Raw genomic sequence first — 17984 nt, 5'->3', positions numbered from 1 at the left:
TACCCTCTGCTCCAACCACTTAAATTTCTCTTCCATTTTATTTTTTTCTTCTTCCGCCTCTTTTAGTTTCTCCTGCAGTGCCGCAATTTCTTGTTGCATTTCAGAGATCTGGCGTTGGTATTCAACGTTCATATTCCAAACATACTGCAAAATTGATTTGTAGTATTCCTGGTTAATGGGTTCATCATACCATTCCTCAAACATATAATGATTTCCGTCATTACCTCCAAACCTGTATAGACACGTCCAGTATCTGCGCCCAACATTACCATCGGACCAACATGCCTTCATAATCGCACGTTTTCCACAATAACATCTTGGTTGGTCATTGCGTCCAGACATTTGTTAATGCAAGAAAAATAAAAAATTTATGGAAAGTTTTTCTATTTGTTTTGGTTAAGCGCAGATAATAACTAAAATGCGCTAGTTATTTATAGGCAAGAAAAAAACACATAACGTGGTATGTAACCGCGCTATGCTTCGCGTGCTAATGATTCTTTACGGTACAATAATGCTTTTCTAGAAGATAGCTTTTCCAGAATGGTAGCTTTATCAGATTGACAAGATAATACACATAACGTGGTATGTAACCGCGCTATGCTTCTCGTGCTAATTATTTCAAATACCTTTTGAATAAACATTACAACATCCATTAAAAAATGTCACTATGTGTATTAATGTTAAATATCAAAAAGATTATTTTGAAGGTTGTTTTTTTTTAAATGGGTTTACGTTAGATTGTTGTACTGAAGTATTAATGTTAAATATCAAAAAGATTTAACGGCAGTGGAAATATAATTTTATTTCATACATTCTGCAAGATAAACAAGTACATACACTTATTACAACCACATAACGGAAAAAAAACACTACGTGTATCCTTGATTGTTGGGCACATTAGATGAACTTCCACCAGGAGCAGGATTACCACCGACACCCAAACTAGCTGAAGGACATTTACGACGGTCGTGTCCTGTTTGCGAGTATATGTCATATTTACGCGCATAAACGGTATCACCAACATCCATTTGGTTCCGTATACGCGTTCTTTTTTGCACTTGTAGCTTACGCAAATAATCCTTGTTACACACCATTTTAAATGGTTTCAGTGGCCAATAATGCTCAGCACTCACTGGCTGCAACTGTCCACTATAGGTGTTTAAGTATGCAGCAACACTATAGTGCTTATCAATGTACCGGGTTACCGCGAAACCTGTATGTTGAAAGCACTTCATGGAATATGAGCACGACATGTGGTAGATGGACCATTTCCCACAAGAACATAACCTGCTGGCTTCATTTATGGTGTGTGTATTATTCTCCTAGTTTTGATGGATAGCGGTGCGAACTTCAAAAATATTTCGCTTGTTGCAATACTGTAAAAATGAATGCCAATGTGCTCGCCTCCTGTATTTATCAAATCTTTAAATTGGTATTGGCATAAATTCAACACCCCTCTCCATCAATTCTGATGCACCTCTATGCCTTTCAACAAACCTCTCCGCCATATGTTTGAATGACAACCGCACCATGGAAGTGACACGAAATCCACGTGCAGACTTCAATAACCCGTTGAAAGACTCTAACACATTTGTAGCCAGGGTTCCCCATCGTCTGCCACCATCCGCATGCAATGTACACTTGTCACGCTCATGTCGCATCAACCAATGATAGGCTCTTTCGTCTTCCTGCCTGATAGATTCCATACGCCTCCTGAATTTGCACTCCCGGTGATCAGTTGCAGACATCCACATTAAATCATGCAAGTCCGTGTTGGGATGTGCCTTTTAGAAATTGGCCTTCAGGTGCCTCACACAGTAACGATGGTATGCATATGGTTCCTGCCATTCAGGAAAACGCTGTACAGAACTTAAAATACCGCAATGCCGATCAGATATTAGACAAATACCTGAACGTTGTTTGACAACGTACTCCTTCAAGTGGTTCAAAAACAGCGTCCACGTCTCTTGGCTTTCATTGGAACAAATAGAAAAAGCTAGGAGAAATATTTGTCCATTAGCATCTACTGCAACGACGATCAACAACTTAATATCATACTCTTCATAGACATGAGTGTCGTCTATGGATATTACCGGCCGACAGTGTACAAAACCATCAATTGTTGGTTTGAAGGCCCAGAACACGTATCTGAATATATATTCTGGTATTCCCGGACTCTGCTCAAGCTTCCATTCAACAACAGTCCCAGGGTTAAAGTGTTTCAATGCGGCCATGTTCCTGGGTAGAGATGGAAATGACTTATCCCAGTCACTGTAAACAATTTCAAACGCATGTTTGTGCTCGAGAAATGCTTTTCTTTTGGTAATGGTACACCCATATTACTGATGGACAAATGTAATACACTTTTTGATCTTGTAGCTTATGGAGGCTTCAATGTGTGGAATCAAGATAAGAGAAATCAAGTCAACATCCAAGTTAAAGTGATTCCCGCTGAATGTGTCCATTTCACAATTGTGGGTGCCAATGTATTTACCCACAACCCACATATTTGTTTTCTTCTTCCTCGCACGGAGCATCCAATTACAACCCATAAACCATCTACGGCAAACAAGCTTGTATACATCCGGAGATGACTCCCATACCATCATCTTACAGCACTCTTTTACGCTGTACATTTTCACCGCCCTGATTAGGCGCGCCTTATCAGGAAAAAGCATGCCCTTTGACAACACCGTTGGTCTATATTCATCCCACATTACTGTCCGAATTTCGTCAATATCCCTTGTGAGGGCATCCACATCTGGTATACTTAGCAAATCATCAAGGTAGGGAATATGCCTTGAATGAAACGACACTTGGGACTCACATACTCTTGGTCTAACGGGAGGTGGAGCATGCTCCCTCGACAAATCAGGTTCGGCATTCTCTTCCTCCTCATCATCACTCTCGTCAGGGAAGGGTGTGTCATCTCCAGACTCATCAGCATTGTTGTCATAATCACTATTCTTTTCCTGACTCTTCGCATCTGCCAGATCCCGATTAAATACGCCGTCTTCGGGCAATTGAGTAAGGACAGAACTATCAAGTTGCTCGTTTTCACTGCACAACCAAAGAAATAATAAGTTACTCAAATTAGTCTAAACAATACATATAACTTTATATATTCACTTACAAATCATAATGTTTTGATATCCCATGATACACATTATCTTGTTGATGCTGACTTCCGGATGGACTACCATGATTCAACACACCAAAACTCGGTATATTCCAACTGACCGTTGGTTCATAACTTGTAAAATTCATATCTGATCGGTACCCCCTGTGAAATATATGAGTGTTAATACAAATACAATACACAAAAATATACATCGTAACACAAAGAAAAATTAAAGTTTACCACTCTGCTTGTGGATTATGTATACTAGGGGAGAAATTATTTTCTCACTCCTCATTCGTCCGTGGAGATAAGTTTAGATCCGGCCAAACTCTTTCAGCCGAAACCTGTTCGGCTAAAACTGATCCAAAATAACCACCCGATGATTGAGGAATTTTCCTACTTTGCGCAACCACATTATTGCGAACGTCTTCAGCCTTGACGTACATTTTCAATATTTTTATTACAATAAATTTGCGGTATTTATCCGGAGTCCTCAAAAAATCTCTTAGAGTTTCATCGTCTTCAATATTAAACTCAGCATAACAAGTAACCCCTTGCAGAATCACAGAATACGGATATCTTCCGGTTATTTTAAGATTCACCGAACGTTTGCTCACACTTAATTTTGTACATAACAATGATACCATTGTATCGTACTCCATTGTAAGTGAAACTTTAACATGAGACTGTGAAGATAAACTAGAGCTTACTGAGTTATTAGCCACCACAACCCCCCTCCTCCCTCCAATATAATGAAACCCTAATTCTTCGCTCTTCAGACATTATGACAAAATGCAAAACAACTTAATAAAGAAAATTTTCACAACACTTGAGAGTATTTCTGAATGAATTTTTACAAAATCCTTAACGTCCTTATATAAGGCAAAAATCAGTTCGGGGGGTAAATTATTTGAGGTATAGCGTCTTAGCTTAAGACGCTATACCCAATTGAATTATTGTTATATCAGTTAAGCCCAGAAGAATTATTTGTGGGCCCACATAATACATATAACGTCTTAGTGAAAAATGCTATATATATAACATCGTTTTAAAAGACGCTATACTTAACTGGTCAAACGGCCGTTAAGGTATAGCGTCTTTTAAAAAGACGTTATATATATTATGATCACTATGTTTTGTTTTCACATATTTTTGTTCTTTGAGTTCAAAAGAACCACATTTTGGTTCCGGACTCTCTCAACCGGTGGTTAGTATTTATTTTCTTATCTCTTCGACAACCCAACATAAGTTTGCAATTATTAAGCAAAACTATCGTTACATGTTTCACAAAATAACTTTTCGATCTTTTTCTCTTATTTTCTTTCACCTACCCTCGCTAAAGTATTACGAATATTTTAATTTAATTCAGGTTTCTAGAAAACAGAAGATTAAGGATAGCAAAAAGATAAACCAAATCTATAAACTTGTGGGATATTATTACTTATCAACTGTGGTTACGCTGTTCTAGTGGGAATTGAAAGAGGTAAGCCAATCAGAAGGGGAATATGTTGCTATCTTAATGTGGCCACAAGGGGAGCAACTGAGCTAAGTAGGATGACTTCTTCTGAAAGATTATTGGGCTTCCTACATAGATTTTCATTTTTCTTTTTCGTACAGGGCTTGACAACTTTTATTTAGCTACCTTTTAAATTTCACGTAGTCTTTAATATTCCTTTGAAAATTTGGTAGTCTTGACTCCCCTAGATGCTAATATGGTAAAGAGCATGAATACACTCTCTTTTAGGCGTGTGGAAAGAAAGAAAAATCAAAAAATTACCTTCCAAGTGGGAGTATTTTTCAAATATTATTTGTCACATAATCAAATATAATGATATATTTTTTCCAATTGTATTTCTCGTTGTTTCTTCTTAATATACATTGCATATTTTTTTTTCTCAATTGTACTTTTTAAAATACAATGAATATATGTTTCAACTATTTATTTTTTATCTTTTTTTTCCGGTCCAAATTAATCTACAAGAGTTAATTGAAACTCCATTTATTTTAGCCAAATAAAAAGAAGATTTAGCCAAAGTAATGAAGTTCAAATGGAATATTTTTTACAAATAAAAATATTGTGTGTTTCTTATTTTAAATTTTATTTTCATGCAATGACTATTTATTTAAACTATGCATTTTTTCTTTTTGAGTCAAATTCGCAAATATTTGGTCGGAAATTTACTATTTTAGCTAAAATATTTATTTAGCCAATATATGGAGTTCCAACAACGTATTTTATTTTTTATTTTTTCAGATGCAATGATAATATGTTAACTGTGTATTATTTCTTTTACTAATCAAATATGTAAAAATGACTTGACTAAAATATAATAATCTTTAGCTAAATAAAAATATATAGTCAAAATAAAGTTGTTTCAAGTTTTTTCTTCTTCAAATTCTGGCATGAAAAAATGATTTAAAGAGTTGGTGGACTTAAAAAGATAAATATATATAATTTATTACAAAAAATAACACATGGACAACAAAAATTCACGTGGTGGCGCGTGTGTCACACTCCTACGAGTTGTCAGCGTCCAAGGGGATCGAGACTATGAAATTATCAAGTTCAGGAATGAGGTATTAAAAACCACGTGAAGTTTAAAGGAAAACAAAAAAAAAGTTGACAAGTTCAGAGGGGATCCTGAACTAATCTGCCTTCTTTTTGCATTTCCTCAACCCCCAGATTCATGGTCATCAACTCATGAATCTGAGTGAAATAATGGATATTCTTTTTTGACTTGTCTTAAATAGTAATTAATATTATTCTTCATTAATTTTGTATTCAAATGTATTATCTATAAAAAAATAATGTGAAATTTGAAAAGTATTTTATAAAGGTAGTATAGTCAAGTGGTTCATTTTTATATGATATGAGAGGAGTTCCACTTCATGTACAATCTCTATTCCACTCTATCGTGACACAATTACTTTTTAATGAGTCAAAGAAGACTTTCTTTCACCATGTTTTTTGTAAATACTTTTTAAATATTTTAAATTGCTACTGTTTTGACTTATAGCACTTTTTTTTTTGTAATTTCTAAAAATGCAAATTCTATTTCAATAAGTTTGAAAAATATATGTCTAAATTCACTTGAGAAGTAGTCAGCTTGACTCTCATACTCCGAACAACATCACATACAATAGAACGGAAAGAATATATAATGTGTGATAGATATGCCAAGTGACCTCCAAATAATTGTCTTTTTTTCTTTGACACTTTTTTGGAGAAAAAGAAAAAGAATAGTAAGAATCGAAGTGACACATATTTCTGATCTTTCTTATAATTGTGTTGTTCCTATAGAGATAAGTACGTAAGTGGTCTTGCTGATGTTTGAATGACCATATTTTTAATCTAAAGCTAAATTATAATTCTCTTGATCTCACTTAAAACAAACCTTAATTTGCTATGGTAGAATACTCACGTAACGTGGGCACTACTCCACCTCATAACTTTGGGATGATATATCTTCCAACATTTTCAAATGACTGTCACAACTTAAACGTGACAACTCTTTCTATAATTCGCTTGGCATCACAAGAAGAACAACCCTTTCAATTAATTAGGCTTTAGACTCATGTTATAATGCAGTGATAAACAATGATAGTAGTAATTATTAAACAAAAGTTTGTATGTTGTCAAGGTAAAACAAACTCAGAGTTGTCCTTAAGTTTTATTAATTTATATTTTCAAGTTTATTAGTAGTCGTGAACCCCCTAAATAATTGAAATTGGGGAAAGAAGGACACGAGAGAAACTTTAGTTTAGTTTTGATTTTTTGAGCTTATGCCCCAAGAATGTTCCTATGGTGAATAATTCGGTTAATTACAGTAGTATAGTGTACATGTATTATTATATGTAAATATGATTTTTTTGCCTATTTAGTTAATTTAATTTTGCATTTTTTGACTTACACAACAGAATGACAGTGAATAGTAATAATTAATTTGTCAAAACTTTATATGCTCCCTTTAAAATAAAGAAATTTCCAACGTTAAATGAATGGGACCAAAGAATTTTGCATGATTGCATCATTAGATCCATGAAATAATGAGAGGGACAAATATAAATGGTCCATGACACCTAGCTGTATTGGCAAGCAGTAGGAGCAGTGTAGCACAAATACTACATATAGCCCACCTACTCTTCCTCTAATTCTTCAGTCCTCAACTTAGTTAACTTCTTTCCATCGCTCTAATTTTGGCTTCATTTATCTAATGGAAGCTAATATTGATTACACACAAGATGGCACGGTTGATCTTCGAGGTCAACCTGTTCTTGCTGAGAAAACTGGCAAATGGAAAGCTTGTTCTTTCCTTGTTGGTAAGCTTCTTTTCTTCCCTTATCTTTCTTCGTATATACTCATGTAAAAGCTTAATCTTCAAAGGCATATTCAAGATTTGAACTTTATAAGGAATGGGGCAAAGCCCACACTTATCTGATGATATTCAAAGCTATTGATTATCATATCTCGATGAGGGTCGATTGACTCTACTATTTAAGATTGTGATATCTAATTTATCTTTATTCTTGAATTAAGATTCTTAGAAAGAGAATGATCTTAAAATTCTTGCTAGTTTTTACGAGTAACATAATTAGGGATGGATGAAACAGGGTATGAAGCATTTGAGAGGATGGCTTTCTATGGAATAGCTTCAAATTTAGTGGTGTACTTAACAACCCAACTACATGAAGACACAGTTTCATCAGTTAGGAATGTGAATAACTGGTCTGGATCAGTTTGGATTACACCTCTTCTTGGAGCCTATGTTGCTGACACTTACTTGGGTCGTTTCTGGACTTTCACTATCTCTTCACTTATTTACGTCATGGTAAGCACCAAACATACATACATATATATTCCTTTATTTCCTCCACAAATTATATACTATATATATGCGCTATCTTGTGTGATAGACGACACTACTCCACATCTACAAGTTATTATTTGTCATTCTTTAGCTAGGATGCTCCAAAAGGAACCTTTCACATGATTCAGTCCAAGTCCAAGTTCAATATATGTAATTATGTCTGCACCACTTACTATCTTGATTGGCCTACAATTGAGTATACTAACCAGCCACGGCCAATAATTTGGAGGATCTTTTTCCAGTGGGACCTATAAGCAATTCCATTGTCCTGGCTAGACAATGACCTGTAATTAAATTCACCACATGACTTGGAGCTTTGCCCTAGCCATGTGTTTATACCGGCCGGAGACAAATGTTGTGGATACTACTAGTTATGCAAAGATTGTATCAGTCTCAAAAATAGGGAATGTCTAAAAATATAACAATTCTTACATTATTATCTATTGTATACCAAATTTTAACATTATTGTTCACTACATAACAATTCATATAAATTTTATTTAGAAGATTTAACTAGACTAGCAGCAATTGCAAGTAAGCGCAAGAACTGGTTTGGATTAAACTTACCACCTATAATTTTCGAGCCTGATACATGACTAGCTAATAAACTGACATTTTGGGTTAGAGGAGAGAGCTCTGCTGGAGTGAAAACGAAATAAGTTTGTGTCACGGCTACATCAATTTTCATTAACCTTTGTACTTTCTGCATTTCATAGTCAAGCTTTGTCCATTTTAGTGGGATAGCGACCGAAAATCATTTTCGAAAATTTTCTCATTTTGTTCATACTACTATGATCCAAATTCTTACTCTACTTATTTCCAAAAATATTATCGCAACTGTATCGTATACCCTAAAAATACATAACTTTTGGAGGATTCGACACACACCCGCCAGTATTTTTGAAGAGCCAGAGCAACATAGCTTATTTCTGCTAGCATTAAATAATTTATTGACCAAACTATTTTCCATTAGGGAATGGTGCTTTTGACAATGGCCGTGTCAATTAAATTCTTGAAACCGAGCTGTGAAAATGGAGTATGCAACAAGGCTACTACATCTCAAATCGCCTTCTTCTACGCATCTCTTTACATAATAGCCATTGGAGCAGGTGGAACAAAGCCTAATATATCCACATTTGGTGCTGACCAATTCGACGACTTTAATCCACAAGAAAAAAAGCTAAAAGTTTCCTTTTTCAATTGGTGGATGTTCAGTACCTTTGCTGGTGCTTTACTTGCTACAGTTGGCCTTGTTTACATCCAAGAAAACTTGAGCTGGGGATTAGGATATGGCATTCCAACTGTTGGTCTGATATTTTCTCTAGTTATTTTTTACATTGGAACCCCAAATTACAGGCACAAAGTTAGAAAGTCCCAGTATCCTGCTCGGGACCTATTTCGTGTTCCTATCGTTGCATTTGCCAACAGGAAAATTGACCTCCCTAATGACCCGTCTGAGCTTCATGAATTTGACATGCAATACTATTTCAGTACTCGAAAACGCCAAGTCCATCACACTCCAGTATTCAGGTAAGCATTTATAGTTTTTATTGAAAATCTTTGACGTTATATTTAGTAGTACTACAGAAAGATTCTTAACCTTTAAACTTGAGAAACTAAGGGTAGAAGGAAGTGGGGGACCTTCCAATTTATCCACAACTAAGGTATCTCCAAATGGCAAAATGTTGATGCCTTGTTAATTCCATGTTTTTCATTTGTTAGAATTCATCTAATCAGTACTTGCCACGTGATCATTTACGTACACTGCTCTACTGTACTGGGTCCTCCAAATAATGGTTGCTTCATCATTTACACTTCTATATCTGCCCCACTGCTTATACTTGATGACAATTAAAACCATAATCCCGAATCATAAAAGAAAGTCTCAAATCGATCAGAGCATTTTGAAGCATCTACCAAATTATATTATATTATTTGCTTTGTTAATAATGCCCACCTAAATATGAATTGTTCAATTGTTTGATCAAATATATTTGATATGAACACTCTTTCCAGAATCAACCAAACTTTCTTTTTTCAGGTTCTTGGACAAGGCTGCAATCAAACGAGACACTTCAACAGGTTCAAGACCACCATGCACGGTGACTCAGGTCGAAGGAGCCAAGCTAATTATGGGAATGGCCATGATATGGCTAGTAACCCTAATCCCTAGCACCATTTGGGCACAAATAAACACTCTTTTTGTCAAACAAGGCACCACCTTGGACAGGCACTTGGGTTCAAGATTCCAGATTCCCGCAGCATCATTGGGAAGCTTTGTGACTCTCACTATGTTATTGTCCGTGCCCATGTATGACCGATATTTCGTGCCTTTTATGCGCAAGAAAACAGGAAATCCTAGGGGAATCACATTACTCCAGAGGCTAGGAACAGGTTTCCTTATCCAAATTGTAGCCATCGCAATTGCTTGTGCTATGGAAGTGAGAAGAATGCAAGTCATAAAAATGCATCACATCTACGGACCTAAAGAAATAGTCCCTATGACAATATTCTGTTTATTGCCTCAGTATGTGCTATTGGGCGTGGCCGATGTGTTTAATGCCATAGGATTGCTGGAGTTTTTCTATGATCAATCTCCAGAAGATATGCAAAGCCTTGGTACAACGTTTTTCACAAGTGGCATTGGCCTTGGAAATTTCTTGAATAGCTTTTTGGTGACGATTGTGGATAAAATTACTGGGAGTAATGGAGGGAATAGTTGGATTGGAAACAATATGAATGACTCGCACTTGGATTATTACTATGGTTTCCTCTTGGTCATGTCTACCTTAAATTTGGGAGCATTTTTGTGGGCATCAAATAGGTATATCTATAAAAGGGAATCCACAGAAATGAAGGACGAATTTGTAGAGTTGGAAGGCAAAGCCATAGACCTTCTTCCTTAGAGTTGCTGATTTAGGATTAATTTCTGTTTGATGTATGTATATTATTAGTTGATCGTTTTAATCAATTTTAGCTATTTGAACCTTCTTAACGTTCTTCATCTAAAAGGGGGAGTGATGAATTTGATAAAGAAAAAAAGAGGTCAAATCTAATTACTCCGGTTGTATCTCAAACTCTTTAACCCACCGCTGTATAAGTCAATTACATACCATAGCTAATTATTTTAGGAAAATTTACGGGGAAGACTCACTCTAAAAATTTTACTCTACTTTGTAAAATGTTATATCTAATATCCGCTTCATAACTTCAGATACCGTTTTATAAGAAATATTTACAATTTCACCCACGCATAAAATTTCCCATCTCAAGAGTTTGAAAAGTCAAAATGTCACGACCCAAATTCCCACCCCAGGCGCCGTGACGTCACTTAGTCTCTAAGACTAGGTAAGCCAATTGCAATTATAATTCAAGCCATTTTTTTTAAAAAAAATATATAATTTAATACACGTGTCGAAACCAATAGCGGAAATAATTATAACACCTTCCCAAGACTAGTAATATTGAGTCACAAACTCTAACTGAATACATGCAATAAATCTCAAAGATCGAATATACAATACTGTTCGAATAAGAGTTGACAGTACAATAAAATGGAAAGACTCCAAGGGGCTACGATGACCAAGCAGCTCTACCTTGAATCCTTGCGATCAACACACTAACTCTGCCCGAGTCCGATATCTCCAATACCTGGCTCTGAACAAAAATGTGCAGAAGTGTAGTATGAGTACATGTAATGACCCGACCTGTCGTTTTGAGAATTTAAGTCCCGTTCGGTGGCATAAGACCTTGAGCAGCTTCATATTATATGTATTGACTTGCGTGCGTGGTTGGTTTCAGTTACTGGATGATTCAGAGTGATTTGGGACACTTAGTCCCTAAAACAGAAGTTTAAGTCTTAGGATTTTGACCGTAGTCGGAACTCTGTGAAGACAACTCCTGAATAGAGTTTCGTCAGTTCTGTTAGCTCCATTGGGTGATTTTGGACTCAGGGGCATGTCTGGATTGTGTTTTGGAGGTCTGTAGCTCATTTAGGCTTGAAATGGCGAAAGTCAAATTTTTTAGAGATTTTGATCGGTAGTGGAATTTTTGATATCGGGGTTGGAATCTAATTCAGGATATTGGAGTAGGTCCGAAATATTGAATATGACTTGTGTGCAAAATTTGAGGTCATTCGGACGTGGTTTGGTAGGTTTCGGCATCGGTTGTAGGAATGCGAAGTTTCAAGTTTTTTAAGTTTGAATTGGAGGGTGATTCATGATTTTAGCGTTAGATGATGTGATTTGAGGGCTCGACTAAGTTCTTATGGTGTTTTAGGATTAGTTGGTATGTTTGGTTGAGGTCCCGGGGGCCTCGGGTGAGTTTCGGGTGCTTAACGGATTAAAAGTTAGATTTGTATTGCTAATGAAGTCTTCAAGCATCTGGTATTTTTGCACCTGCGGTGGAGAGACCGCAGGTGCGGGATCGCACGTGCGGAGAGGCAAGCGCAAAAGCGAAAAAGTAGAGGAGTGCCAGGTGTCGCAGGTGCGAGGTAAATTCCGCATCTGCGATGCCCGCATATGCGATGGAGCAATCGTAGGGGCGGTGAAGGACCGTAGAAGCGGACATGGTTTTGCAGGTGCGCACACGCAGGTGCAACCCTTGGATCGCAGAAGCGGACGCTGAGTTTTGAGTGGAATCCGCACCTGCAATAAGAATTCCGTAGGTGCGGTGACGCATGTGCGAAGGCAGGTCCGCAGATGCGGTTTAACTGGCAGAAAAGGGGCCAAATCGAGGGTTTGATTAATTTCTTCATTTTTGGACTAGGGAGTTCGGGAATTGGAGATTTTTCAAGGGATTTTCAGAGAGAACTTTGGGGTAACGATTTCTAACTCGTTTTTGGTTGTATTTCATTAATCTATAGTTGTTTTCTTCATTAAATTTCGGGTTTGGATTGAAAATTTAGGAAAAATGGGAAGAAGTTCTTCAACTAAGATTTTTGAGTTTTGATTGGGATTTAAACATCAGATTTGGATAATTTTGGTACGAGTGAACTCGTGAGTGAATGGGTGTTCGTATTTTATGACTTTTACCCGATTTCGAGATGTGGGCCCGGGTCGACCTTTTGGGATGGATTTCGAAATTTTTACTAAAACCTTGATTTCATTAATTTGATTAGCGTAATATAGTTGTATTTATGATATGTAATTATTTTGGCTAGATTTGGGCCATTCGGAGTAGGATATTCGTAGGAAAGGCATTGTGACCGATTGTTTGAGCTTGGTTCGAGGTAAGTATCTTGCCTAATCTTGTGTGAGGGATTTTTCCCTTAGGATTTGAGTCTTCTATGCTGATTGTAGTCCATATACGCGAGGTGACGAGTGCGTGTTCGGACTTATTTGTGAAAATTTGGCCTTTTAGGATTCTTAGGTCCTTATATTCACTGAGTATGAAGTTGTTCTTGATATGATTTAGTTCCTATTTACTAGTTTCACCTCTACATGCTTTAATTAGAATTAATTGTTTTCAGGATTCACTCTTCTTGCCTATTTGACTCTTATTTGACTTAACTGAAGATTTTACCTTCTCTATTGTCATGCTATCTTTTCATAACTGCTTATATTTATTTGGAATTATTATTATCTCATCCTATAATTTGTTCAGTCTTAATTGAGGTTATGATTATCTTTCCGCTGCTTATCCTTAATTGAATTGTTGAATATCCTTCGAAATTTCCTCAACCTTAAAAGAAGTTTTAGATATCCCACATCTTACTCGACTTGTTTTATTTGGATTTATTTGACTCATGTTAGCTTCCCTGTTGTTGAAATATATATTGTGGGATCATTGCTACATATTAGTTTTTCCCTTGTTGAGCTGATCTTTTTACGCCTAGCATTCTTTACTGTGGTTATTCCTTGCGAATTGGTTCTACCATTTCTTGTGATTTAAATTTCTTGAGTTGATTTACTTGTCGTACTTTGCATTATTGCCATTGTTGTTGTTGTACTTGTTGTGGTGATGCACGAGGTTTCTGCCGTGCGGTTGTTATTATTGTGATGCACAAGGTTTCTTCCGTGCGGTTATTGTATGGGGTTGCACGATGTTTCTGTCGTGCTATTGTTACTATTGATATTTGCACATGCGGCGTGAAAATGCGGGATATGTATATATATTTATGGGTTGCGCATGTGGCAAGACAAGGTTGGAACATTATTATGCACGTGTGGCGAGACAAGGCGGGCATTATGTTACTATTGCATACATGGCGAGACAAGGTGGGCTGTGTCAGGGATTGATTTGTGATGATTTATGGCCTGGGGGCATTCTTGTTGTTGATATTTATGTAGTGGTATACGTACCTGTGTGAGCTTTATCTTGTGAAAGCTGTGAGAAAATATTCTACGTGTTATCCGTTCTTCTTCTTCCTTATGCTTATTTGCTGGTATGGACTATGTTAGGACACTTACACAAGCATACACGTAGTTAAGCACTCTTATCGGATAAGAGGTGTTCTTGATATTGTTGAGAATAGATGCTCACCCTTGTTTACTTGCCTTCTATGTAAGAATGGCTCTATTGGCACGTGAGTCGTTAGTGCGGTTATGAGGTGTTATAAGGGCACATGATGCCAAGTGTTAGCATTCAGGGAATGAAACCCGTGAGTTGTGATTTGTCCGAGGTTTGGTACCTCGTGGAATTGTTGACTAAAACCTGATGTAAAAGCGGTTGTAGTTGCTGAGTTATTACTTATCCTTGCTGTATTTGTGATTCTGGATTTAGGTTGTATTCCATTCACTTGGTCCGTGTCAATTTTATGATATTCCGCTGATACTTGTTATTTCCTTCCTTATTGCCATTACTGTATTGTGAGCCATACTGCATAGTCTTTATGTAGACGTCATACTTATGTTGTTTATATACTTATACCTGCTCAATTTATTAGACCAGTGGGTGTCTTAACTATTCCTCGTCACTACTCCACCAAGGTTAGTCTTGATACTTACTGGGCACCGCTGTGGTGTGCTCATTCTACACTTTTGCACATTTTTGTGCAGATCCAGGTATTTGTTCGTTAGCTAGCTGTGTGGACTGTTGCTGTGGAGACTCAAGGTAAACCTGTTGCTGCGTTCGCAGGCCTTTGAGTCACCTTCAAGTTTTCTTTTTGCACTGTTTATTCTTATTTCTAGACAGTTGTATTTAGAGGTTTTCTAGCAAACACTCTGTAGAGCTTATGAATTGTACTACCGGTTTTGGAAATTGTAAAAGATTTCTATTTAACTTGTTAGATGTTATTTAAATAATATTGTTTCAATTAATGTTAGGCTTACCTAGTGCCTAAGACTAGGTGCCATCACGATACCAAACAGAGGGGAAAAAATTGGGTCCTGACAAGTTGGTATCAGAACTCTAGGTTCATAGGTGCTACAAGTCATAAGCGAGTTTAGTAGAGTCATGTTGATCGGTACGCAGACGTATGTACTTATTTTCGAGAGGCTACAGAACTAATAGGACAATATCACTTCTTTCATTCCTATCGTGCGAGCTTATTGATCTCAGAATTTGAAATTTTATCATTTCATTCTCTCACATATAGTGAGGTCACGAGCTGCAGTTATCGACGACGCTGCTCCCGAAGCAGGTATCGCTAGAGGCAGAGGCTAACGAGGAGTAAGCGCTGCAGCCAGAGCACCTACCAGAGCAACAATTGAGAAGCCACAAGTAGTTCCAGTTGTGGAGCAGGTACAGGAGGCGCCTGCTGCTACCCCCGGACTTCAGGATACCTTAGAACAGTTCTTGAGCATGTTTGGTAAATTGGCTCAGGCGGGGTTGATTTCGGTTGCACCAGCTACTTCACAGACTGGGGGAGGAACCCAGAATCCTGCTGCCCATACCCCAGAGCAGCGAGTTCATGGTGGTCAGGTTCCAGGTGTCATGGCGACACAGACTGTGGTTCCAGTTCAGCCCGTGGTCAGGGCAACAACATCTGAGGAAGAGCAGCGAAATATGACTCTCCTACATTCAGTGGTTTGGCTTCAGAGAGTGCACATGGTTTTCTGGAGGAGTGTCACCGCATTCTCCGTACTATGGGTATTGTGGAGACGAACGAGGTTGCTTTTACTATGTTCCAGCTCAGGGGAGTGGCTTATCAGTAGTGGAGGGCATATGAGTTGGGTAGCCCAGCCGAGTTAGCTTCACTTACATGCGTTCATTTTTCAGAGATGTTCCTGAGAGAGTTTGTACCTCAGTCCCTTCGAGATGCATGGCGCGCGAAGTTTGAGCAACTGTGCCAGAGCACTATGTCAGTGTCAGAGTATGCCGTGAGATTCAGTGATTTGGCCATGCATGCACCTATTTTGGTTGCCACAGTTAGAGAGCATGTCCGTAGATTCATTGAGGGACTCAGGCATGATATTCGGTTCAGTATGGCTCGGGAGTTAGAGTCAGATGTTTCGTTTCAGCAGGTGGTAGGGATCGCTCGCCATGTAGAGGGCATGTGGGATCAGGAGAGAGAGGACATGCGGGGCCACGAGAGAGAGTACATGAGAGATCAAGAGAGAGATGATAGGTAGGTGTGGAGGCCTCGTAGACCGGAGAGATCTACTGGTCCTTATTTTGGAGGCAGGGTACGACATGGTAGAGGTTTTGTGGGTCAGCCAGTTCAGTTTTCACTTTAGGCTTTGCACAGTGTTTCAGGTGCTCATGGGTCTCAGAGTACCCGTACCGCACAGTTCCCACAGCCACGACAGTAGAGAGGTTGCTTTGAGTGTGGAGATACCAGCCATAGGGTAAGAGATTGTCCTAGACTCCGGACAAGTGTGTCACAGCGGAGTATTCAGGCGAGTAGATGGTGCCCCAGAGGGGAAGGCCCGGTCCATTGATGTGTTTCATATAGTAGGCTTGAGGCCACTGCGCCAGATGATGTCATACAAGTATGCTTTTGATTTATTACAGAGGGGCACCATTTGTATTTTGATTCGGTTATGCTTATCGGGGCGAGTTCCCCTATTTGTTGTCCCACCTATGGGTGAGTTCATGACTTAGTATTATGTTTAGATGTTTACCTCTGTTGGGAGACTCTATGAGTGGTAGCCCGTGTCTATCATTTGTTTCTATTCATTATTGGAAGTTACTAGACTAGAAGTGAATTTATATTGTCCATTATGGCAGGTTTGATGTGATTCCTGAGCAAATTGGTTACGATTTGTTATTTGATACGCTACCGGGGTGAGGGTTTAGTAAGTATGGTGATTTTATTGGCAAAATTGAATTAGTGAAAGATTTCCATTAGTATGATGTGTATTCTACTTGTGATTCAGAGTTGAAGGTGAGGCCCTCGCGATCCCATGTGATTTGATATGTTTGATCCGGGTTGCGTGCCGCGGTGGAAGGTTATACCAGGATGAGATCCTTATAATTTGTTCATGTACTTTGATTTTTTTTCTTTTGAATTGATTTGTAGTATGGTATTGCTAGAGAGTTGTGCCTGTCAGGATTGTTTGAGATTTCTCTTATGTGTTTCTCTTTACGTATTTAGTCATTTTCGTTATATGCTTCTTGAGTTTTAGCTTGTGGGGTGTGTGCCCGGTGGGGCTAGTTGTGACTTATTGATTCCGGTGTATAGTTAAGAGGTCTTCATGTTTCTTGCATCGTTGTTAGTGTTGTGGAGGTTTGAACAGGGTTCTAACGGATATGAGGCTAATTGCCGGTGTGGTTTTGATTTCGGGCAGCTATTGTGATCAGAAATGTTATTATGGGCCTATGTGTAGTGTGTCTTATTGTGTGGTCGTACCTTGTGGGTGCAGGCATGAGTTGTTACAGTTGGTTGAGACTGATACCGGTTATGGATTTAGAATCGGGTCTTTTGAAGATAAATGAAAGGTGAGAATTTTGACTCTAAGGCTTATCGGTGTTAATAGAAAGGATAAATTACAGTTGGGATGGTGTCGTTAGCTTATGTGGATTAGGGTAACGTGGGGTCCCCCGTGGGTGTATGTTGAATATGTACTTTTAGTGATTTGAAAATTTCGAGGCGATTCTTAACACGTTCGAGA

The 17984-nt window shown here is 38.0% G+C and overlaps 1 protein-coding gene across 1 annotated transcript; it reads left to right on the top strand.

Annotated features, from left to right (window-relative positions):
• Positions 1-7212: 7212 nt before the first annotated feature.
• On the top strand, positions 7213-10984 carry LOC107809383 (protein NRT1/ PTR FAMILY 5.1). Its single transcript, XM_016633994.2, has 4 exons — positions 7213-7441; positions 7733-7950; positions 8963-9519; positions 10031-10984. The coding sequence occupies exons 1-4, from the start codon at positions 7336-7338 to the stop codon at positions 10893-10895; spliced, it is 1746 nt and encodes a 581-aa protein (XP_016489480.1). The 5' UTR covers positions 7213-7335; the 3' UTR covers positions 10896-10984.
• Positions 10985-17984: the final 7000 nt, after the last annotated feature.

Source organism: Nicotiana tabacum, chromosome 4, assembly GCF_000715075.1.
Source record: "Nicotiana tabacum cultivar K326 chromosome 4, ASM71507v2, whole genome shotgun sequence".
In the NCBI taxonomy this organism is placed as follows: domain Eukaryota; kingdom Viridiplantae; phylum Streptophyta; class Magnoliopsida; order Solanales; family Solanaceae; genus Nicotiana; species Nicotiana tabacum.
This window is presented reverse-complemented; position numbering and strand designations above follow the sequence as displayed.